This window comes from Nyctereutes procyonoides, unplaced genomic scaffold (assembly GCF_905146905.1).
Source record: "Nyctereutes procyonoides isolate TBG_1078 unplaced genomic scaffold, NYPRO_anot_genome, whole genome shotgun sequence".
NCBI lineage: Eukaryota > Metazoa > Chordata > Mammalia > Carnivora > Canidae > Nyctereutes > Nyctereutes procyonoides.
The window spans coordinates 17,797,986-17,823,069 of NW_026575051.1; the positions used below are offsets into that span (position 1 = coordinate 17,797,986).

Here is a 25,084-nt window from a genome sequence, read left to right on the forward strand (position 1 = left end):
AACCAGGGAGGTGGAATTGTTTATTTAGATTAATATCTGTGTAATTATTTAAATGTAACTTGATCAAAATATTCTGGATTCACTAATGAATATGGGAAATACTGTACACAATAGATTTTTAAGTATGACTTAAAATTTCAAAGACTTAGGAATTTCCTATAATAAATTATCTGATTTCACAATTCTAATGTCTACTGTTTTTTAATTCTGCTGATGAAACTGAAAGTGTATTTAATCCAATTTGCATATTGCCCACATCTGTCATTTCACACATAGGAGGAAAAGCTGGAAGTTTTGCACAATACCCAGAAGCCGATGCTGTTAGCATCGGAGAACGGAGAACAGCTAATTGATCCTCTCCTACCACCAAGTCAAAAGATTTTCTAGGACAATGGTTCTTAAACTTTAGCTGCATCACAATCCCCTAGAGGGCTTGTTAAAAACAAATTGCAAGGCCCCACCTCCAGTATTTCTGATTTAGTAGGTCTAGAATGGAGTCTAACAATTGTACTTCTAACAAGATCCTGGAGTGCTAAAACTGCTATAAAGGGCCACATATTACTCCAAGAAACCTGATTCATTCAAACTACTAACCATCAGAAAACTGAAACCCAGGGTTGTAGAATCTGTCATAGATGGGTAAAGAATGTAAGGCTGCTTAGAGATAATCACACCCCCTCATGTTACAGATGAGAAAAGTGAAATCAAAAGAGATTAATTTACTTGCCTAAGATTCATTATTCTTTACCAAAAAATGTTTCAAATAATAAAGTTCTAACAGAAACTGGATTTAAATCAAATGTGAGGAACTTGAGATAGTTTTGCTTTTTTTCTGGAAAAGAAAAAAAATCCCTGAAAATTCAGCCTCAGCTGATAGGAAGAAGACCACTTTAATGTATCACTATGCAACATTTATTTAACGAATAGTTATTGAGCACTAAAATTTGCCAAGACAGGCAGCCTGGGTGGCTCAGTGGTTTAGCGCCTCCTTTGGCCCAGGGCCTGATCCTGGAGACCTGGGATCAAGTCCCACATCCGGCTCCCTGCATGGAGCCTGCTTCTCCCTCTGCCTGTGTCTCTGCCTCTCTCTCTCTCTCTCTCTCTCTCTCTCTCTCTCTCTCTCTGTGTGTGTGTGTGTGTATGTCTTTCATGATTAAAGAATTAAAAAAAAATCAAGGAATGGACAACCTCAAAGAGCTTTTATAAAAGATTAATAGAGTTAATTCAAGGAAAACATTTAGCAAAAGATTCAATACATGTGACTGGAAACACTATCTATTTGTGCTATTTTTAATGAAAGCCCCTATTAATGACTGTTTAAACCCAAAACTCAAGTAGTCATAGGCACAGAGACTTGAGACTGTTAGTACTGGGTTTTTGTTCACTAAAACTCAAGTGAAGCAGACACAAGACTTAGAGAAATAGAAGCATAGAAAAGCATTTACCCTGAGCACTCTTTTTAAACTTGTGTTATTATTTAACCTGTAATCTAGTTCTCAGAGGATGAAACGATTAAGCATGTTTGGAATCTTCTCAAAATTAGGAACCTGTTATGCTCACTTTATCAAACAAGGGCCCATCTTCTGGTAATTCTTTCTTTCCTTTTTATTTTTCTTTTTTTGAAGGGGGGAAGGGCAGAGGGAAAAGGAGAGCAAGACTTCTAAACAGGTTCCACATCCAGCACAGAGCCCCACACAGAGTTGACCTCACAACCCTGAGATCATGACCTGAGCCAAAATCAGGAAGTGTGCCACTCAATGGACTGAGACATCCATGCACACCTTCTGGCAATTCTTAATGTTTGATACTGTTTATCAGCAAGTCTTCCTGGAAACAATCTCATCCTTTGTATGGTTTATGTTTGTTCCTCCTTCACTTCTTTGAAAGTTCTTTACTTTGTACCTTTCCTTTTCCTGCTCCATAGATTGGGAATTCCTAAATATTGTGTCCCCAATTTTGCTTTTTTGTTCTATCCAGATATTCATACAGTCATTTCTTTAATCTTTATTGGGCTTTTACTATATGTCACATAATCTGCTGTCCCCTAGGAAGATGGAGAAACAAAACAGATGCTTCTGCCTTCATGGAACTTGCTTCAAACCAAATCTCATTCAGCGTATGTGACATCTTCCCTGAATACTTTTTAAAAAGTGAAAAAGAAAAAAAATAAATAATAAATAAATAAAAAGTGAGTATTTCCTCTTTTGAGAGCAATAGTATTTATTTGTTTTATTTTATTTTGATTTATTTTATTTTATGTGTGTTTGTATGTATTGTTTATAAGCTACAGAAATTTATTTCTTGCATTCCTGGAAGCTGAAAAGTATAAGATCAAGATGCTGGCAGATCTGGTGTATGGTGAGGGTCTGCTTCCAGTTTCATCGATGGCTGTCTTCTGGTTGTGTTTTCCCATGGCAAACGCACAGAGGGAGCTCTGTGGGGCCCCTTCTGTAAGGGCACTAATCCCATTCATGAGGGTTTCATGACCTCCCAAAAGCCTTACCCCCAAATACCATCACATTGGGAATTAGGTTTCAACATATAAATTCTGGGGGGACACAGACATTCAGTCCATAGCAGGCACCAGTGTGGTAGAAGGTATCCACAGGAAATATCCTTCATCCAGCCATTCTTTGCATGCAGAGTCACCTCCAGGTGACATTAGCCTCTGGATGTCAGGTTAGGTTAATACCCTTGACTGAGATAAAACAACCATCCTTCTTCTTATTTCCATGGGAGGTACTTTAAGGGTTAGAAAGCATGTCCAATAACATCCTTAAAATATAAACCATCTCAATATATATAATCTCCTTTCCTAGAGCACTCCTCACCTAGACATCTTAGGAGAGCTATAGTAGATACAGATGTTTTTCTATCTCTCACTCTCTTCTGTTGTTGTTGTTGTTGAAGTATAATGACATATAGCATGACATTAGTTTCAGGTGTACAACATAATTATTTGATATTTGCATACATTATGAAATGATCACTGTATTAAGTATAGTTGATACCCATCACCATACTTAATTATACTTTTTTTTCCTTGTGATGACAACTTTTAAGATCTACTTTCTCAACAACTTGCAAATAGGCAACACAGTATTATTAACTATAGCCATTGTGTTGTACATTACCTCTCCATGACATTTATTTTATAATCACAAGTTTGTATCTTTTGGCTCTCCTTACCCATCATAGTATTTTATTTGAATCACTGTAATGGCACATATTACATTTTACCTTGATATGGAATTTCTTTAATACACAATCATACAAACCTCAGAAAAGGAAGAAAGACAGTGAAAATACCTGATAGGAAATTTCTTCTCAGAAAAAAGGTAAAGACATCTGTCTAGACAGAGTTATATCATAGAACTATTTCAATGAAATTCCTACTTCACTTCTGAACAGGTTTAAACCTCCAACAAGCTAGAAGAAAAAATATAACATTTAAAATAAAATAATAAAACAAATGTTGTGTCAACCTAACCATCAGGTATTGGTTAACTATAAGCCATACATCACTTTCATTGTTGTATTTTCAGTTTTTCTTTTTCCCTTCCAGATCATGACTCTCCAGATTGTATGATGGAAATGAATGACTGTAGTTATTGCATAGAATAAAACACAGAGGGGAGAGAGAGAGAGAGAGAGAGAGAGAGAGACAGAGATTCATGAAATAAGGAAACAACCTTTTAATCTTAGGCATTCCCTAGCAAGTGGTTCTGACTACTGAGGCTTATCACTTGAGACCATTTGAATTTTTTGTTGAATAGTGTCATATACAAAGAACTTAGACTGAGAGAAAGTCTATTTTATTTTTGTGTGAAATATCATCTGTCTGTACTTCTCTTAAAATGACCCTTTTTGCAGAAGATGCTAGGGCCATTATAATTCCATTAGTAGTGGATTTAACTTACTAAAAAATCAAGGTAAAAATGATATCTCAGTGATCTCCTCAATCTTTTACACACGTTTCAAAGACACTTCCCATTCTAATATCAAAATGTTCAAAATACTTAATATTATGACACCTAGGAACCTAGAGTTAGAATTTACCAAAGAGAATTTTTTATTACATAGATGTACACAGTGAGATCCAGATAAGATGAGTAATTTATCATAGTTCCTTTTACATATATTGATTTTAAATGTATATGCTACTAAGTATGGGGATTTGCTAATAATTCAAAAGTCATCCTAACCCACTTAAGTATACCTTCTAAGCAGAACTATGCATAGCATGGCATAAAAGTCTTATTCACGAAACCCAGTACTATGCTCTGATTTTTGCTGTGTATTCTCAGAGATATATTTTTCTAAGATTTTATTTATTCGTTCATGAGAGACACACAGAGAGAGGCAGAGACACAGACAGAGGAAGAAGCAGCTCCATGCAGGAGCCTGATGTGGGACTCGATCCCGGGACTCCAGGATCACGCACTGGGCGGAAGGCAGGCGCTAAACTGCTGAGCCACCCAGGGATCCCCTCAGAGATATTTCTGATCCAGTCCTCATGTGAACCATTTTCAATATCTGACATGAAAAAATGAATTAACAACAGAACTAACCATAGAACATGGAGGCCACCATCAACTGTTGGATCAACTTGGAGTTCCACACCTACCAACCATCTGTCCATGTCCTACTACCTTGACTATAATAATATGGCTTTACCAATATTATGAAGAAAGAGAGCAAACTAAGAAATGGATAAACATCCAGAACAACGAGATGGCTGAATATTCCTTCAGGATTTCAAGAAACCAGAAATGAAGATGGAATAAGTTGAATGCAAGTGTGTATGACGCTTGGAAAAATATGTGAATTAGTTGCTAATGGAACTGTAAAAACAAGCCACTGAAAAAAGTGATTATACTTATGTGACTTCCTTGAGATTTATTAGGTGAAAGAACAGGTGAAATCCATTATGGAATTGGATGGCCACATAACCAACTTGCACAAGATGAGGCTACAGAATCTGACATGGCGATCTCTTCGACAGGTACACACAGGGAGATAGTGAAGACAAGAGCTCATTCTTAACTGGCTTCCCCTTGGCCACTGGGATATCTTGCCTATGCAGCATATGCACATTTGCCTTACCTTTTCTTTTTGTAAGTTTTCACAAGTCATTCTCTTGTATTTCCTTGTGCCATTCCTTTCAATAAATGAGTTTGATATCTATACCCCTATCCTAAATTTTATGTGTAAAACAAAAATTCTCCTTTTAAGATTTTATTTTTAAGTAATCTCTACAACCAACATCAGGTTCAAACTCACAACATGGAAGTCAAAAGTTGCAAGCTTTCCCAATGGAGCCATCCAGGTGCCTCAGAATAAAAATTATTCTTGAAAATCAGAAACCAATCCTCATTAGTTATTATTTCTCATTAATTTCTCTTATAACACCCTATACAGGATCCAGAAGTGAGATTAAAGATTAACCTTAGCTAAATGTCTCTCAGTAAATGTACCCCTCCTTGCTAAGTGTAATGGGAAAATCATACAAAGTCAAGGAATATTGGACAATATTTAGGTAGACTTTTTCTTTTGATTAGGATTACCAGGAGTTTATAGTTTATACATTTTATCAACGTAGTTAATGAAAAAATTACTACTTGCTTTTGTTGATCCTCTACTGTATCTCTATTTAATTAACTGATTTCTCTTCATATCTTCAATATTTCTTTCATTTTTTTACTTGATTTATTCTATGATCCTTTCTGATTTCATAAGTTGGATATTTAGCTCATTATTTTGAAATCTTTTTCAAAACATAATAATTTATGGGTATAAAATTTCTTTTTAAAAATATTTTATTTATTTATTCATGAGAGAGAGGCAGAGACATAAGCAAAGGGAGAAACAGGCTCCCTGCCTGATGCAAGAACTCTATCCCAGGATCCCAGGATTAGACCTGAGCCAAAGGCAGATGCTCAACCACTGAGTCACCCAGGCATCCCTATGGGTATACAATTTCTTACACCACAAATTTTGATATGTTATTCTTCCAAAAGGTAAAAAAAAAAAAAAGAGAGTGAGAGAGAGAGAGAATTAAGAATCTATCATATATTGTTTCACATTTGGATGGTGCCACTTAAGAAATGAATGATCTTGGAAAAGTAACATAATTTTTTTTCTCATTTTAATCTCAGGGTTTTGTATGCAAAAAAAGAAATCTCTTAACTATACTTTTCTTATATATGTGCTTAAAATTAAGTTAAATATTTATGTGTTTGCATACATATATGTAGTAGATCTACACTGTTAGGGCTCAAACCAATGATATTTAGATGCAAATTATCTACACTTTTAAGGAGTGTTATAAGTCCATCAGGCAAAAAAAATAGTCTATCAGTCTATCATTGTTATTTCAGTGAATCTTCATAGCTCATGAGAATTTGTTTAGAAATTATAAAAATTAAAATCTTAAAGATTAAGCGACTTATAAAGATTTTTAGGGAAGAGTGTCAGCATTCAGATATCAATCTCTGCTTGTCTACATCAGAACTAGACCTCTTAACTGAAATGCTATTCTTAATCAAATCTCATGGCATCTACATTTTAAGAAAAAGCAATGTAAAAAAAATCGTATTCAAATTTAAGCATCATAAAGTTATTTAAGTTAGAACTATAATAGATAGATATCTATCTATAATAGATATAAAATATCTTATCATGTCAAATATAAGGTTGAAGGACTGTTTTCTCATATTTTTTATCCTCATTCTATTGTTTTTTTTCTTTTCACATAGATTCAATTCTTTTCAATACTTAAAGAAGAAAACAAATGATCTATTCCATTAGTAGTATGGCATCCAATCCTTTGGGCCCATCAAAAAAACTCAACTGTCTTGGATAATAAAAATGGTACAAAAAAATAATAAAAGTACATTCTATTTGGTGGTTAAATGGAGAAAAAAAATCTTTAGGCCAATAAATGAGTTTTGTTTATGTATCGTACAAATTATTTTTGCACTTTCCTTATTAAGTCTTTGTTACTTCTTATCTCAATAAAAATGTTTTACAGACTTTCTAGAAGAAAATAGTAAGATAAATCTAGCAAGCTCATACAAGTAAGATTTTCTGAAAAAAAAATGTAGATATAAAATAGAGATAAACCTTCAGAGATAACTTTTATTTTCCCCTACAGGACCAAGCTGGTTTGTGACAGAAGAGAAAGCTAATTTATTATCTATTATATCTAGCTAAATCAAGCAGAGCCATAGGAAATTATTCTGTCCTCCCACATGGATTTAATTGAGTTCAGGGATAAGGAGAACAACAGGACCTCATCAAAGTTCCCTATCACTTCCTTTGCCTTGGGGCTACCAGCTATGGACTGTCTCTCCACAGTTCCAAAGTTCTAGTACTCACTTCTGATATTAGATTCACCATTTTGAAGTTCAGAAAATTGTCATCAGAGTTTGGAGAAATGTTTACAGACAACAAAGTAAAAGGTCAACTAATATATTTCTCTGTATATTTTTTCCCATTTTTCAAAGTATATTAGCCTCATAGATGTAAAAGACATCATCAAAAATTAGTGTACTTTGAATATAGACTATTTAGATAACGTGTTGTTTATCAATGTCACTCTCTTGTGTATAGTAACATAACTATATAACTATGGTTATAAAGGAAGATACCATAATATATAAGGGATACATGCCAAAGTATTTCATAAATTGTAAAGATAGCTAAAATTTATCTTCAAATAATTTTAAGAAAGTAGACAAGAACACCACCACACACACACACACACACACACACACCACACACACACACACACCCTGTACCAAAATATCAACATGTTAACAATTGGTTAGATGAATCTAGATGACAGGTATACAGGTATTCATTAGTAAACCAGTCTACAGCTTTTCCTTAAGTTCTACAATTTTTCAAAATAAATATGGCAAAAACAGGTAAAATTCTCAAACTACCGGGTTGGTCTTTGTTTTTATTTACCATATAAGATAGTACTCTAGATAATATTTATAATTTTCATATTTGCTGCCTACACTGAAATATGAGCTTCCCAAGTTAGTCCCAAGTCCCAAGTTAGAGACTGATGTTTTTCTCTCTGCTCTAGCAAAGTAACAGCATTTTGCACTGAAGTAAACTCATTTTTTTTGTCAAATAAATAAGAAAATGTGACAAGCATAAAGGGATCATGTAGCCACTGACCATCTACCCACGCCAAGCTGGTAGTCTTCCACCCTGTGCAGGGCTGTGTGTCTGTGTGTGCTCATATTCATGCTCATATTCATGTGAGTTTGGGGGGTTAACTGTTTCTTTAGAAGAGGCAATAATCACAAGGTTTGCAATTATCCAGTTTCTATAGATGCTGTATGGTACACATTTTCATAGATTACAGGCTTTTTAAAATAATTATTTTTGCTATTATAGCTAAGACTCCACTTGGCATATCAGTTCTTTCTGCTCCTGTAACAAGAATAAATGCAAATTGAAGAATCTTTGTATAAAAGTAAACTTTACCAAGCTGCTATGGACTAATACTTTGCTTGCCAAAGTTTTTGTCGCCTTTGTTTTTTTTTTTTTTTTGGTCCATGTATGACAGTGTCTAGAAGCACACTTTGAAATCTTTTGAAAAACTTAAGTCATGCATTACCTTTGAAAGCCTAATACTTTATTTTTTATTAAAGTATTGTAAGCATAGTCACAACTTTTAAATACACTTTGAGTTTCTTCTCTGAAAAAAAAAATTTTGACTGCAATATAACACCAGATCATCTCTCTTTTGTCTTATTATTTCATTACTTAGAATTGTAAAAGGTGATAATCCTGCATTGGAGGGGAGAATTATAGACATTACCAAATATCTTTTTCCATATTGATCTCAACTTGACTCATACAATTAGAACTTTCAGTTCCAGTAATTATGAATGTCCTGTTGTTTGATGTTTTCATTTTATTAATTTAACTCAAGTAGTTAAGCATTATTCTGCCATTTAACTACATTAAAGGTGTCATAAGCATTCATGATTTCAAGTCCAGACCAGACTAGTACTACCAGTATCATCACTCCCAAAATATTATTATTTAATATTTATTAGTTAATGATAGCTATTAATATAATTTTATTATTTTACATTCAATTTCATTTTTACTATTTATTATTTAATTTTATTATTCTATTTTATTAACTCAATGTTTAATAATTAATTTCAATTTATTAACACTGATTAATATTTAGTGACCATTAATTATTATAGACTTAATAAATGCTGTATCTTCTGGGATTTAATTATTAGACAGAATATGTAGTGTAACTATATCCATTCCACAGCTGAGAAAGCTAAAATCTTAAAATGTAAGCAAATTGCCTAGGGTCACTCACCTAGTAAGTAGCAGAGCCATCATTTGAAATCTGGAAATACGAGGCTTAGCCATCCACTTTACCAATATACAATATTCCCTACTATTGAAAGCTTAACTGTTTGAACATAGTGTCTTGGTGTTATCTGAGTAACTAATGGCCAAATTAATACAAAAGCTTATAGGGAGAATCTGGGAGTGTTACTGTATTATCTGGGGAGAACTTGAAATTTTAAATAGAAGAAGGATTCCTAGAGGCATCATGGAATTACTAGAGCAAGTTTATTGTTTATTCCTGATCCCTCAAATGACAATCCACAATGAAACAAAACTGCATGAACTCAGATTTGGATGATTATTAATAGAAGAAGAAATATTCCATATTAAAAATTCTCTATTATGAGTTGTTTGCTTCCCTGAAGTTATGGTCATTATGATCATTGTAATGCAAAGATCTTTTAAGATTCATTTATTTGACTTTAAGGACTAAACAACTTGTAACAAACTGAAGATGGATTACACATCTGAAAAATGGGTCACTATGTACAGCTTTGTCTCTGATAACTATGGTTCTTAGGACTTGATGTTCCCCTTCAGCTCTTATTTCCATGAAATAGTAGGTGGTAAGGAGAGTGCGTTAGGTTATAAAATTGAATATCCTTGATTTATTGTTGGATCTGGATTCTTTAACCCTTCTGTTCCTAAGATTCCTCACTTGTAGAAAGAGGATATTGGGATAGAATATTTCTAATAATTTTTCTCCCATTATCTCACATTCTCTGAGGCTTTTCTCGGGTAAGTGTATGGCATGTGTTTATTTTCATTAGAGAAAGCGTAGCTAATCTGATGGGAGAATTTTCCACATGTAAGTTTTCATGAAATAAAAAAACCTAATAAAGATACCTTGTGTGTGTATGAACATAGGTATGTATGTGTATTAAAAACAAGAAAATTTAAATTTCTGTTTCATTTATTCAGTTTAATTTACTTTTTAAATTTTATTTTTGTTTCAAGTTATTTTTAGTTTATCTATTTCCAATCAGGAAAACAAAACTTTCTAAATAATTTATCTGGGTATTTAAATTACACAATTTGTTATACTGATAATAGAGAAGTTGAGAAGCCAAACAGAATAGTTACATTCTACAAAGATTAGTACGGAAATGACTGGTACTGTGTCTAGAGTTGAAGAACAGAGACAAGTTGTACCTCCAGAATCTAAAAGCTATGGTTATTTAGTAGGATCTAGAACTATGTTGGGTGTTACCTGAAGGGAAGTGGAACCATGTCAAGAGGGGATCTGTAACCAAAAGGAGAATTAACCAGTACCAGGAAATAATATCTTGAAACAGAGGAGAAGGAAAAAGTAGTTGGGCTTTACCTATCCACCAGGCATTCTTCCTTGGGTGCTCACAACTGTCTAAACTCACTCAGAAGAGAGATAATAAAAAGCAGAAATATCGCTTATCCAAAGAAGGAAGAAAATTATTACAAAGAAAACAGATAATTAATGCACAATAGTTTTATTATCTCTAAACTCTTTATTGAAGAAGACTGCATGTCTAAGTGAACAGCTTATTAAATACCCACAAATTAATCCAGTATGTAACTGGTTGCCAGATCAAAAAGCAAATATATTACCAAGTACCTTGGAGTCTTCCTCAGTATATCTCCCAATCACTACCTCATCACTCAAAGTAAAAAAATCTTGACATCGAACAACATACATAAGCTTGATGATGATGATGATGATGATGATGATGATAATGATGTTGATATGAAATGATCATTTTACTTTTGAATAGAGTTAGGTTCTTTCATGTATTTTTTTTTGGCTTCATTTTTGCTTGAGATTATGTTTGTGGGATTCCTCCATACTGTGTGTGCAGATGTTTCTAATGTAGCCTTTTCAGTGCATGAGTAATAATATTGTGTTGTGGAGTTAATTTGCACTTCACTAATGAGGCTGAGCACATTTTTAAATATATTTAATGATCAAATGGTGAATATGAATATCCTCTTTTTGAAGTGTCTGTGCAACTCTTTATCCATTGAAAATCAGAATTTATGTCTTACAAAAACCTATTTATGAGTTTTTTCTACATATTTCAGATGATTCCTTTTGGACAAATGGATGTTTAAAATATTTTCCCACTGTATGGGTTGCATTCTCCCTTCCTAAATCTATTTGAATGAACAGAATTTCTTAAACTGAAAGGAGGGCAATTTATTAATTTTAGTTAGTAAATTTTGAGGGTTACTTATACTTTTTACTCCAGGCCATGAAGATGCCATATATTTATTGTTTTATCATTTACTTTATTTAAGTAATTCACCTAGATCTACATTATGAATCTATATTGTGAATTAGAGAACAAAATAAAATTTTTCCCATATGATATTCAAATATCATTTATTGAAAAAATCATTTTCCCAACTTCTCTGCAGTCTTATCTATGTTAAAAATCAAGTGACTCTAAGTCTATTCCTTGACTTCTATTTTGCTCTAATAGTAAATACTTGCACCTTTGTTTTTTTTTTATTTTTTTATAATAATTTTTTTAAATTTTTATTTATTTATGATAGTCACACACACAGAGAGAGAGAGAGGCAGAGACACAGGCAGAGGGAGAAGCAGGCTCCATGCACCAGGAGCCCGATGTGGATTCGATCCCGAGTCTCCAGGATCGCGCCCTGGGCCAAAGGCAGGCGCCAAACTGCTGCGCCACCCAGGGATCCCTACTTGCACCTTTGTAATCCACATTTAACTACTATTCCTATATATTAGACCTTAGTGTTTGATAGAGTAGTCTCTGTTTTTTCTAGACTGCTTTATCTTTTCTTGGCTCTTTACATTTCCTTACACATTTTAGAATTGAATTGTCAACTTATGGGTGGGCAGGAGTTTTCTGGAGTTTTAATGGTAATTTCTTTGAGTCTGAAGATGAATTTAGAGAAAGTAAAAGTATTTGCACTTCAATTTTACCATTACACGAACAGATTATATCCCTTCAACTATTTTGAAAATTTCTCTGCATATATGTTTTAGATTTCTATCTATACCATTTCTAAAATAAGGTTTTTATTATGTGTGAGGTACATTTTTCATTAGAGTTATTCCTAGACATGTAATGCTTCTCTAAATGTTATATATATTCTTAATTTTGTTTTTAGTTAGTTTTTGGTATACAGAAATCACTAAATCACTTTTTATAGATTTGTTTAGTGATTTTGCTTTGTTTAGTGATTCTGCTAAGCTGCTTTAATTCTAGTAGTCTGTAGATTTCTCTGAATTTTCTAGATACATAATCATGTTGTGTGTGAATGACAGCCTTCTTTCTTTCTTTTCACCCCTTATACTATTTGTCCTTCTTTACTTATAGTACTGGCGAAGTACTCCAGTGTAATGTTTATTCTTTTTTTTTTTTTAGGTTAAAAGAATTTTATTTTATTTTTTTTTATAAATTAATTTTTATTGGTGTTCAATTTACCAACATACAGAATAACACCCAGTGCTCATCCCGTCAAGTGTCCCCCTCCGTGCCCGTCACCCATTCACCCCCACCCCCCACCCTCCTCCCCCTCCACCACCCCTAGTTCATTTCCCAGAGTTAGAAGTCTTTATGTTCTGTCTCCCTTTCTGATATTTCTCACACATTTCTTCTCCCTTCCCTTATATTCCCTTTTGCTATTATTCATATTCCCCAAATGAATGAGAACATACACTGTTTGTCCTTTCTTAATCAGTTTCTGACTTGGATGAAAGTGATCAGCAATCTACGGAGAGCGAGAAAGAGCAAACAGGAGGAGTAACAGAGGGAGAGGGAGAAGGAGACTCCCCATGGAGCAGGGAGCCTGGTGCAGGGTTTAATCACACAACCCCCAGGATCAAGACCCCAGCTAAAGGCAGACGCCCAACAGACTGAGCCATCCAGGTGCCCCTCATGTAGGTTTTTTTTTATATTTATTTATTCATGAGAGACATAGAGAGAAACAGAGGCAGGAAGAGACACAGGCAGAGAGACAAGCAGGCTCCATGCGGGGAGCCTGACATGGGACTCGATCCCTGGTCTCCAGGATCAGGCCCTGGGCTGAAGGCGGCGCCAAATCCCTGAGCTACCAGGGCTGCCCTCATGTAGGTTTTAATATAGCAAAACACTATCAGTTTAAAAATATTCCCTCAATACCAAAACCAAAGATATTACAAGAAAGGAAAACTACACTCCAATATCTCCCATGAACATAGAGATGCAAATATCCTCAACAAAATTTCAAATCCAACACTGTACAAAATAAACAAAAATGAGTCTAGACACTTTTCACAAAAATAACTCAAAATGTATCACAGACCTATAGGTAAAGCACAGAACTATAAAAAAAATCTTAGAAGATAACCTAAGAAAAAATAGATGATCGTGAGTATAGGGATGACTATTTAGACATGTCACCAAAGACATGATCCATGAAAGAAATAACTATAAGCTAGGATTCATTAAAATAAAAAAAAATTCTACACTGTGAAAGACAATATCAAGAGAATAAGAAGACAAACTAGAGACTGGGAGAACATATTTTGCAAAAGACATTTAATAAATGAATTTAAGTTGAATTTAATATTCAAAATATACAAAGAACTCCTGAAACTCAACATAAGCAAACAACTTAATTAAATAATGTCCTAAAGACCTTAACAGACACTTTATCAAAGAAAATAAACAGATGTCAAATGAGCATGTAAAGAGATGTTCTACATTGTATGTCTTCAGGGAAATGCTATTTAAATGAGATACCATTCCACACTTTACTAAAATGACCAAAATCTGAGCATTAACAACACCAAATGACAATGAGGATGTGAATCAGCAGGAACTCTCATTCACTGCTGGTGGGAATGCAAAATGGTACAGTCACTTTTTAAAGTTTTTATTTAAAATCCAATTAGTTAACATGCAGTGTAATATTAGTTTCAGGTGATTCAACACTTCCATATGACACCCAATGCTCATCACAACAAATGCACTCCATATTCCCTATCACCTATTTAACTTACCCCATCACCACCTCTCCTCTGGTAACCATGTTTCTTCTCTATAGTTAAGAGTCTATTTCTTGGTTTGCCTCTCTCTCTGTTTCTCTCTCTCTTTTTTTTTTCATTTTGTGAGTTTGTTTTGTTTCTTAAATTCCACATATTTCTTTGACCAACTTATGTCATTTACTATAATACTGTCTAGCTTCATCCATGTTGCTGCAAATGGAAAGATTTTATTTTTTTGATGGACATTATATATATATATATATATATATTATATTTACATCTTTATACATTCGTCAGTTGATGGATACTTGCACTGCTTCCATAATTTGGCTATTGCAGCCATTGCAGCCACTTTAAAGACAGTTTGGCAGTTTGTTTTTTTTTAAAACAAAAGTTAACATACTCTTATCATACAATCCAGCAATTGTACTCCTTGGTATTTACCCAAAGGAGTTGAAAACATGTTTACATCAAAATTCACACATGCAAGTTTATTTGTAATTGCAAAAACTTGGAAGCAATCAAAACGTCTTTCAGGAAGTGAATGAATAAATAAACTTTGGTACATTCAGACAATGAAATATTATTCAGAGATAAAAAGAAATAAACTGTCAAGCCATGAAAAGGCTTAGAGGAATCTTAAATGCATATTACTAACGTAGCCAATTTGAAAGGTTGCATACTGTATTATCCCAACTATATGATATTTTAACATGAATTAATGTTTAATAACTCCTACCAATCAGTAGGAAATGAAGCACAACCAATAAAAACATGGACTCAAGGTCCAAACAGAAATTCACAAAATATCATATCTAATGGCTAATGAGTATGTGAAAAAGTTTATCAACATCATTTGAAAAAAACAAGTAAATGAAAAACCAACATGATATGCACTTACACACAGAAGAATGGCTAAAATTGGAAAAATGGGGACGATTCAGAATTCTCATGCACTACTTTTGGGTAAATATAAATTGGTCTAAATACTTTGTAAAATTGTCAGCTATCAGTAAAAGACAAACATGAATAACTTATATTGAAACCATTCTAACCCTTAGGTAGTTATTATATACCCCTGAATAATTAATGCATATGTAAATATTTTTAGTATTTTTATTCATAATGTCCATTTATGTTAGGATAGATACATATATTGTATTTTGGTATACTGTGGTATCACTCAAGTATGGTTCAAGACTTGAATTGTACATCTAACTCACAAGATCCAATAAGGCTTATTTAACTCCAGTTTGACACAGAACACAGAACACAGCATTATACATACTAGCAAAGTCACATATAACTGATTAACACCTAGATTTATTTTTCATTGACCCCAGCCACTGTACACAGGATACGTTTTGTTGTAAATTCAGCCCAAAGCTGATATGTATGCATATCAGAGCAGCATAAAAGAGCCACCAGGTATATGGTGCTGTAGCTTCACCCTGTTAACCTCTATAAGGTTAAGTGAGTAACTCCATTTTCCCCCAGGATTTAGTACATACAAGCAAACACACTAAGACTTCAATAACTATCAAGATAAAAATAGGATAAAAGTCATCTGATACATAAGATATATATCTTTAAAGCACAAGACAAAATAAAGAGAAGTTAATTGTAATTATAACACTATAACCAATAACTGCAGTTATGATTATGATTGTTATCGCTACAGGGTACAAGGACTTACCTTCCATCTCTTTCTTCTTATAATAATTCCCCTCTATTCTACCCTTTGGGGCAACTCTTCTCAAAGGGCTAGCTAAGCACTTGAATTATTTTTATTGTAAGAATTCTATTGGTAAACAGGAGAGGATAGCTAATATGAGAAAGTTACAAGGACTCCATGATAATTCAGGGATAACACATACCCTGCATCTCTCATCAGCTCTCTCCCTACTCCTGACTCTCAAAGAATGCTTGATATACATCACCAATCATTTACAACATGCTTTTTACATTCAGCATAGAATTGGCCCCAGAGTCACCTTTAGCACAGTAGTCTCATCATGTCTTCTCTAATGTTTCTATTCTTGAGTCCAAAGTCTCATTCTGTATTCTACTCCTTTTTTTCTAAGCAGATACAATGTTCAAGAGTGATTCAAACTGAAATACATTTTATTTAGCTCTTTATTCAGTATAGATATGTATGGACAGAAATACTAGGCCATAAATAAAGGAATAGAGGTAATGAACTGAAGAGAAAAGTTAGTTAATATTTGTCCTCTTTTTGTGAATGGATCTCTTCAATAACTCAAAGCGGTCACATTCTTTCATGCAGCAAAGAGTTGTAGGTCTTCCACAGTATGCCATCTTAAATTCTTTTTCACCACATTTATTTTTACATTGACTACTAGGTTTTATGCATGCATCCCACCAATTAAAGACAGTATAGTGTTCTTTACTTCTAGCTGAAAGAAGACAAGAATGGATGGAATTAAAAATTCAGGTAAGAAATGCCAAGATTTAAAAGAAGACTTACAAAGAAGCACAGACCACAGAGGGAAGAAAAGAGAAAGGGCTTCACTGTTTTTCGCCCCATTTAAATCTTTCTGTTCCTATGTAATAGCAAGCCAAAAAATCAGCAAGTATCCTATTCCTAAACTAGGTGACCCACCCCTACACATTTCAATTGATCAAGTCAAGATATCTGGAGGACTTGTAACATCTTAATACCTTCTACCTCTCTTGATCATCCCCAATGAATATGAGTGAACCAAACACCATCTTCTCTCTCATTTAATATTCATGCTTAGTTCTATTCTATTGTTAATCCTTTCCTCTTCCTCAAGATTTCATTATTCATCAAAACCTGACTTTAGTGTTCTAAAATACTAAAAAATACTGGTTTTTAAATTTTATTGAATATTTCAATTCCTCTTGGATCCGCATGCTACTTTCACTCCCAAGATATGTTCACCTAAAAACAAGCACTTTGGGAGGTTAACATAATAAATAGGAAATAAACAGAAGATACAAGTATAGTAAACATTTCAGCAAGGCTGTTAATTTTTCAGTACAACATTCCCTTTTCTATCACACTGAAGTTTATGAAGCTATAGAAACTTGAAAATTTTTCATTCTTTCACTTTAAACTGTAATTCCTTTGATTTTGTAAACTTCAACAACATAAGGAATGAGGTAATTATCTGCTGTTTCTAATATAAGTTCTGAAATGCAGGACAAGATTTTCATTTATTCCTCTCAGACTCAAAAACAAAACTATAAATAAATGGTGCAGATTAACAGAGAATCAGGTTTTAGCTCAATATAATAAATGCCTTTTTAACATTTAAAGCTTTTATAAAGATCATGAAATATCTTGTCTTAGGAAATACATATCCATCATCCTGGATAAATATAATCAGGCCCTACTGGACATATTTTAGAAGGTCAGCCAGAATGGGTGAGCCATTGTCACTGATGTCTGTAGGCAAGCTTTCATCCCGGAGACCTTTTAATTCCATAATTAATCAAGCACTTGTCCATATTTTTCCAGCAAAATATTTTACAGAGGTTTTTATATACATATTTTAAGTAAAGTAGAAATAATACTCATATGGTATTCTTTTTATTCATTTATTGCAATTTTGATGACCATATAAGTTATTAGTTATATGGCAAATAAAGCTGCTGTTAATATTCTTGTACTCCTTCCTGTACCATATGTAACAGTCTTCTGTTGGGTAGATTTATTCACAACAGAAATCCTAGATCATAGAATGTACACATCCTCAACTATAACAGATTATGGCAGATTGCTTTCCAAATTGGTGCTACCAGTTTCACTCTCTTCAGCAGTGCATGAAAATTCTTACTGTTCCATTTGCATTACCTAACTATAAAAATTTTACTATAAAAATTTTAAACATTTTTTTGAATGTATGGTATCTTATCATGGTTTAAATTTTCATTTTCCTGATTGTTAATGAGGACAAACACTTTAAATAGGTTTGTATATCCACTTTTACAAATTACCTAATATTTTCCCCATTTTTCTACTGAATTTTCTGTTTCTTTTTATTTATTAGAATTATTTATATATTTCAGATACAAGCACTTTGCCAGTTATTTATTTTGTAATTTTAATATTCCATTCTATGGCTTGGCCCAGCTGCTATATAAGAACTGAGGGGGGTTGCCTGGGTGGCTCAGTGGTTAAGTGTCTGCCTTCATCTCAGGGCATGATCCTGAGTCCTGGGATGGAGTCCCATAACGGGCTCCATGAGTGGAGCCTGCTTCTCCCTCTGCCTATGTCTCTGCCTCTCTCTTATTCTGTGTCTCTCGTGAATAAATAAAATACTTAAAAAAAAAAGAACTGAAGGAATTTTTCATCATGTGAGGTGTTGATCAGTTGCTATGGCCAAGAGGGAAGAACCTAAGAAGGCTATGAATACTAAAGCCTAGGTTTGAGATGAATATAACCAAAGATAATGTATGTTTTCTCTGTGTATTAGTGTAACTTTGTGATTAATGTAAATTAAATGATTTTGAAATTAAAAAGAATAATGTAATTATCTAAGTTCATATAAATACAGGTATAGGTAGAGAAATATTGACAGATATATAGAAAAATAAAAAAGAGACAATTAGAGATAAAGATATTACAAAATCAATGTATATTACGACCAAGATAATTTTGACTTTGAGGAGTAAGAACTACAGAATTCCAGATTACGGACTAAGGGAAGATTTAATCTTTTGCATATCTAGTCATAGTGAGTATATGTGATTTTTTTAAATTTTTATATCATAAATACAGGCTTTTCCACTTACACACATTACCAGCAATATCTGACAGCCAAAAAAGTGATATTTATTTTGTTAATGTCTCAAACCTACAGCTGTTACTGAATATACATAACTATAATAGAAGATGCCTCCTCTTTAAACTTACTTTCTTCATACCATAATTGGAGTGATATAGTATACAACAAAACTTAAACAAATAGAATAACCAAAGAACAAAATATTTTTGATATAGTTTAAGCATTATATCTGAATATAGTCTGACTTTACTAATGTCACCTCATCTTCAAAGAATAATCTTCAAATTTGGCATTATGTTCCAACAAGTCAGCAATTTCTTTCATGCTTCTGTCTTTTTTGTTTGTTTGTTTTAAAAATATCCTTGTCTTCTTCCTTTTTTCCCTCTCCGCCCTCTAAATATATGCATTCCTGAAAACTATTTTTTTTGTTTTCCTCTCTCCCTCTATCCATGCATCTGTCTGTCCACTCATTCATCGATTCATTAAATAAATCTTAATTGAGCACTTACTAAAACATGCTCTGTGGTAGATTTCAACAATGATATAGTGACTGAAAACAAAACAAAATAAAACATAATAACAAAAAATAAAAAAACCTTGGCCCCTCTATAAATTAACTTGACCAATGACCTGATCACTAAATCTTTTTCTTAACACTGTCACAAAGACAATTATCTTTATGTACCTTCCCATAGAAATTTATCTGTATCACTCACATGGTGTTTATAACATTCTAACTTGAGAAGATACTTTGCTAAATGACATTCTGAGATCAAGACTAAAACAGAGAATAATTCCTTTTTTAAAAAAGATTTTTTTATGTATTTATTTACTCATGAGAAAGAGAGAGAGAGAGAGGCAGAGACATAGGTAGACGGAGAAGCAGGCCCCATGCAGTGAGCCCCACGCGGGACTGGATCCCGGGTCTCCAGGTTCACGCCCTGGACTGAAGGCAGAGCTAAACCGCTGAGCCACCCAGGCTGCCCAATAATTCCTTTTAAAATAAATGCCCAACACCTACTCTATGCATTTTTTAAAAGATTTTCTTTATTTATTCATACCTAGTCTAGACTCTTTTTGCTCAATTGCCTTTTCAAGTTATCTTAATTACACCATCCTCAGGATTTATTTTATTTATTTTTTAATTTATGATAGTCACACACACAGAGAGAGAGAGAGAGGCAGAGACATAGGCAGAGGGAGAAGCAGGCTCCATGCACCAGGAGCCCGACGTGGGATTCGATCCCAGGTCTCCAGGATCGCACCCTGGGCCAAAGGCAGGCCCCAAACCGCTGCACCACTCAGGGATCCCATCATCAGGATTAATAACACCTTAATTACTCTTTCTATGTAACAATTATATTTTGGATTATGGACAAATGGACAGTGGTGATTGGCAAAAAGAAGTTTTGCTAGCTGTCATATAAGAGGGAAACTAAGAAAACTTAGAAGTCCCAATGTGACTACTAAGCATAGTGGCACTAACAACATTTTATTTTATTTTTTTTAATATTAAGGATTCTGGAGCAATGACTGGAGAATGTTACCTTTTGGAAATAGTAAGAACATCTGGCTAGATAGTTTCATAAAAAATAAGACCCTATGACTTTAAAATGATACTTCTTTTTCATTCTGAACATGAAATTCAACCTTCATAAAACTAGAAGTTGAAAGACAGGAGTTAAGCAAATGGGGAGTGGGATAGAGAACATAGGATATTTCCTCTATTTCATTTGATAGGTAGCGATTAAAATTGCAAGATATAATTCTACTTGTTTTATTTTACCTGGATTGTTTTTTTTTTGTACCATAATTTGCCTTTTCAAATATGGTGGAAGTATTTTGCCTCTCTGAGTATAGTATCTCAAACTTTTTTCTACATATGGTACTCAGTGGTGACGTAGAAGTGGTAACAGATTGGTCACAGCCCGCTGCAAAAGGAAAAAAGGATTACTTCTGAAGCATAAGAAAAGGATGCTTTCCAAAATAAAGACAATAACATATTTTCCTTTATTCCATGGTTCTATATACTATAAGAGGTTTTTTAAAAATGATAAGTTTGTGAACTATATCTTCAAAATTAGGTTGAATAAGTAAATGAATGACTTGGTTTTTATAAAGATCACCTCACTGACTATTGTAATGAGTAATAAATTAATAAGGGCAAAAAGCCGAACAGATGCTAGCTATTATCATCATTACTATTAAGAAAAAATCAGTGCATATTTAAATCTAAATAATTCTATATACTATTTCAGAAAATTTCTAGAATTTTAATGAACATATTTTAATAAATTTTTATAAAGATGATGAAGGAAAATAATTATTCTCATTTAAATTAACTCTAGGGATCCCTGGGTGGCACCGCGGTTTAGCGCCTGCCTTTGGCCCAGGGCGCGATCCTGGAGACCCGGGATCGAATCCCACATCGGGCTCCCGGTGCATGGAGCCTGCTTCTCCCTCTGCCTATGTCTCTGCTTCTCTCTCTCTCTCTCTCTCTCTCTCTCTCTGTAACTATCATAAATAAATAAAAAATTAAAAAAATAAAAAATAACAAATCTTAAAAAATAAAATAAAATAAAAAAATAAATTAATTCCTTGAGTTACATTGTTAGTTGAAGTTCAGGTCTCTTTTGGTGAGAAACTATCAGCTAAAAAGTTATTTATGTTTGCATGTCAGAGCAGAGTAGCAGTAAGAAAATGGGATACTATAGGTTTATTTTATGATGATTTCCTTTGATCTCAACAATGACAGATAGCTTGGTTACCCAAAAAAGTAGCAAAATAAAGAATTTAAATGGAGGTGAGTAGATGTATAGCTAATCTTTGGACTTCTGGCAAGCCATTTAACCTCACTTAACCTACGCTATTAATACTCTAAGTGTGAGACAGATAATATCCAAGAATAAATTCATTCCACTCTAAATATTTTTTGAATCTACTAATATATTAAATTTAGTAGAATTTGAATATTAAATAAGAACATGTTTCAGGAATTGATTAAATCATGGTAGTGCTAGTCTTTTCAATAGCTTACATATATATGTAATTATATGTATAAATGTAAAGAAATTTATAATATATGAATATATATTATATGTAAAATCTCATGTAGTCAAAGTGAATTGCAGGCTTTACTAGTGAATTGTCCTTGAAAAATTATTCATATATCTCTTCATCTAGGGACTGTAAATAAATATATGGTCTTGCCAATAGTATTAATATAATGATTCTATAACATTAATGAAATTTATTTTTTAAAAATCCTGACCTGACCTCACTTAGTGCTAACCCCTGTGGCAATAATATTCATGTTACCTGGTGGAATGAAGACACCAAAAGACAAAATAATGAAAGAAAGAAGGATCTTCATTGTAAATGACTTCTTAGGATATAACGGTTCACAGATCTTCTGTCTCAATTCAGGTATTGCTGAAATAAGGAAGAAAAAACAATCCTTTCACTTATAGAACTCTTCTGCACAGTCTTGATTACTGAGGCTTATTAAGAGTAAGAACATTTCTATGCTTGGTTGAATGTTCAAAGAGATAGTGACTAGAAAAAGTTGGTGCATTGCCACACAAAAATTCCATATTCTGATTTCTCTTGAGGCAGTTTCTCTAAGAAATTTTAATAGTTACAAGATTATGGGTATACATTGTTAAATGATCAAGGTTGAAAATAACCTTGCAATAATTCACATGATACTAAAGAAGTATGTTTTTTTATATAACTACACTTATTATTTTAATGTCCCTGATGTAAGAATCACAATGTAATGAGAAATCCAAAACAGAATTTTAGACTGATATTACCAATTGAGGATACTTAATTTTACACAAAAAAGTACTGAGATCTAGAGTGGTCAGGTGATTTCATAATCCACTAATTTTTTTGTTTAAAATATATATTAGCATTAACAATGACTTGTTTGAAAATTATCTTATCTAGCTTAGTTATACCCAAAAAAAGAACTATCCCCTCAAGTAAGTTTTATGATGTCAATGTATAAGCATCCTGTGTTAAAAAGTCAAATGCATTTCTATTTTTTTTCTATGTAGCATGGAGTTATTTCTGAGATCATAAGTTTTCCATGGCTTATTATAGCAGATTGGAGAAGAGCAGCTGAAATTGTTCCTCAAATCCCACAGGAAGCACCAAAGATAGGAAAGGTAGGTGTTTTCCTTCCAAAGATAGGAAAGGTGCAATATTGTTACCTCTAGGGACTGTAGCCCATGAGAAATTTATTTTGGATATTTCATATATTAAATCTCAAGTTAAAAAAAACACAGCAAAAAGAAAAATATAAATATATAAATATATATAAAAATATAAAATATATATAACTCAGGATAATTTGTGAGTTTGGTTTAATCCCTTGGAGAACATGGAAACCACTCCCTGTTATGAGCAGGTAAACATCATCTCAGTCTTTTACTCTGGATGCCCAACACATTAAACAGAATCTACCTCATGAAGTAGAACTAGACCATTCTTTTCAATAATTATTTAAATGTGAGAGTACCTATCATTTAAATTGTTTTTGTCTTACAGATACAAAGAATTTTAAATCACAGATAACTGGATAGTTTAGGAATGCTTGGATTCATTGATCACTATTCTGGGATCATGTTGTAGTTATTCCAGATATTTAGGAAACATAAAAAAAGACCTTGTCACTGCCTTGAGAAACTCAAATTATTTTTGAAAAGGCAAGCCAAGAAACATATGACAAATCAATAAGGTAAATGTCATAAAAGTTGTATTAAAACAATTTTTACATGTGTTCTGAGCGTAGTTTTTTCCCATCTAATACCACAATGTTCAACATGGAACAGTGCATATTACATTTCTGGATTAGGGATTTTGTGGATCTAATACAAAACACCTAAATTGTGAAAATTAAAGCAAAAACTAGTGCATTGAGTCCATTGGAGAAAGTATTCTATCCTGTTTCATTTTTTCTTCATTTCCTAATTTTCCTTATTAAATTATAAAGAAGCAATTTATTGCCACAATTAGTGGCCCGGGGTCTGCAACATTCACATTTATCAAAACCACATCATCTTGGACAGTGAAAATATACAAAAGGTGCCTATTTTGTTAATTCAATCAATTGCCAGTGGATATCTGGACTGCTGAGCAAGAGAGAATTCTAAGGCCAATTCCATGTTCAGTGAGAAAGAGTGTTGTAACTAAATGGTGACGTATATCAAACATTCCAGGCAAGAAGAGTTGCTAAAGAAATATAAGATATTTATTATCTCCAAACTAATAATATGAAATACATAGGATGATAAAATCTTTGTAACTTTCGCCTATGATATTATTTTCTCCATTCATACTTATTGCTAAAACTTCTAAAAAGAAAAGCAATGTAATAATTCTAGTATTTAAGGCAAGCAGCTTTACAAGTCTTTTAAGGAGTGTAATCTTGAGGGCGTAAGTAGTGAAAGACTCATGAAAAAAATCAATAGATTAGAAAGAAAAAAAGAGGAAGAATGGAAAGCTTATCTGTACATGAGAAGTAACCTTTTAACTTAGTTTATAAAAATTCTAATAATCCCAAACATTTAATTATTTTAGTTGATCATTAGAAATATGCTCTTTGTCCCATACCAAAAATCTTGGTACACTGTTACTGGATAACTTAAAATTTAAGTAAGTTTTACTCATATAGGCATATATAAATTTAAATATATACTGTATATGCAATTTACTTACCTGTCCTAACCTAGTGATTTTCTCAATTCTCTCTAAAATGGGAGCCAGCATATCTTTCCTTCCCTGATTCTATTCTTGAGCTCAGAGCTGCTCCCCTTCTTCTGATCCCATCTTTCTGACATCTTTTTCTATTTCTTAGTCCTGAGGAGGTAACCCCCTGTGCTTAATGGTGACTTGGAAGTGCTTAATTTTCCAGTCAGCAGCA

General features: G+C 33.1%; 1 protein-coding gene across 1 annotated transcript; it reads right to left on the bottom strand.

Annotated features, from left to right (window-relative positions):
• Positions 1–16,594: 16,594 nt before the first annotated feature.
• On the bottom strand, positions 16,595–22,528 carry DEFB112 (defensin beta 112). Its single transcript, XM_055330424.1, has 2 exons — positions 22,474–22,528; positions 16,595–16,797 (listed from the first exon to the last, which is right to left on the bottom strand). The coding sequence occupies exons 1-2, from the start codon at positions 22,526–22,528 to the stop codon at positions 16,595–16,597; spliced, it is 258 nt and encodes an 85-aa protein (XP_055186399.1).
• Between the last annotated feature and the right edge of the window lie 2,556 nt (positions 22,529–25,084).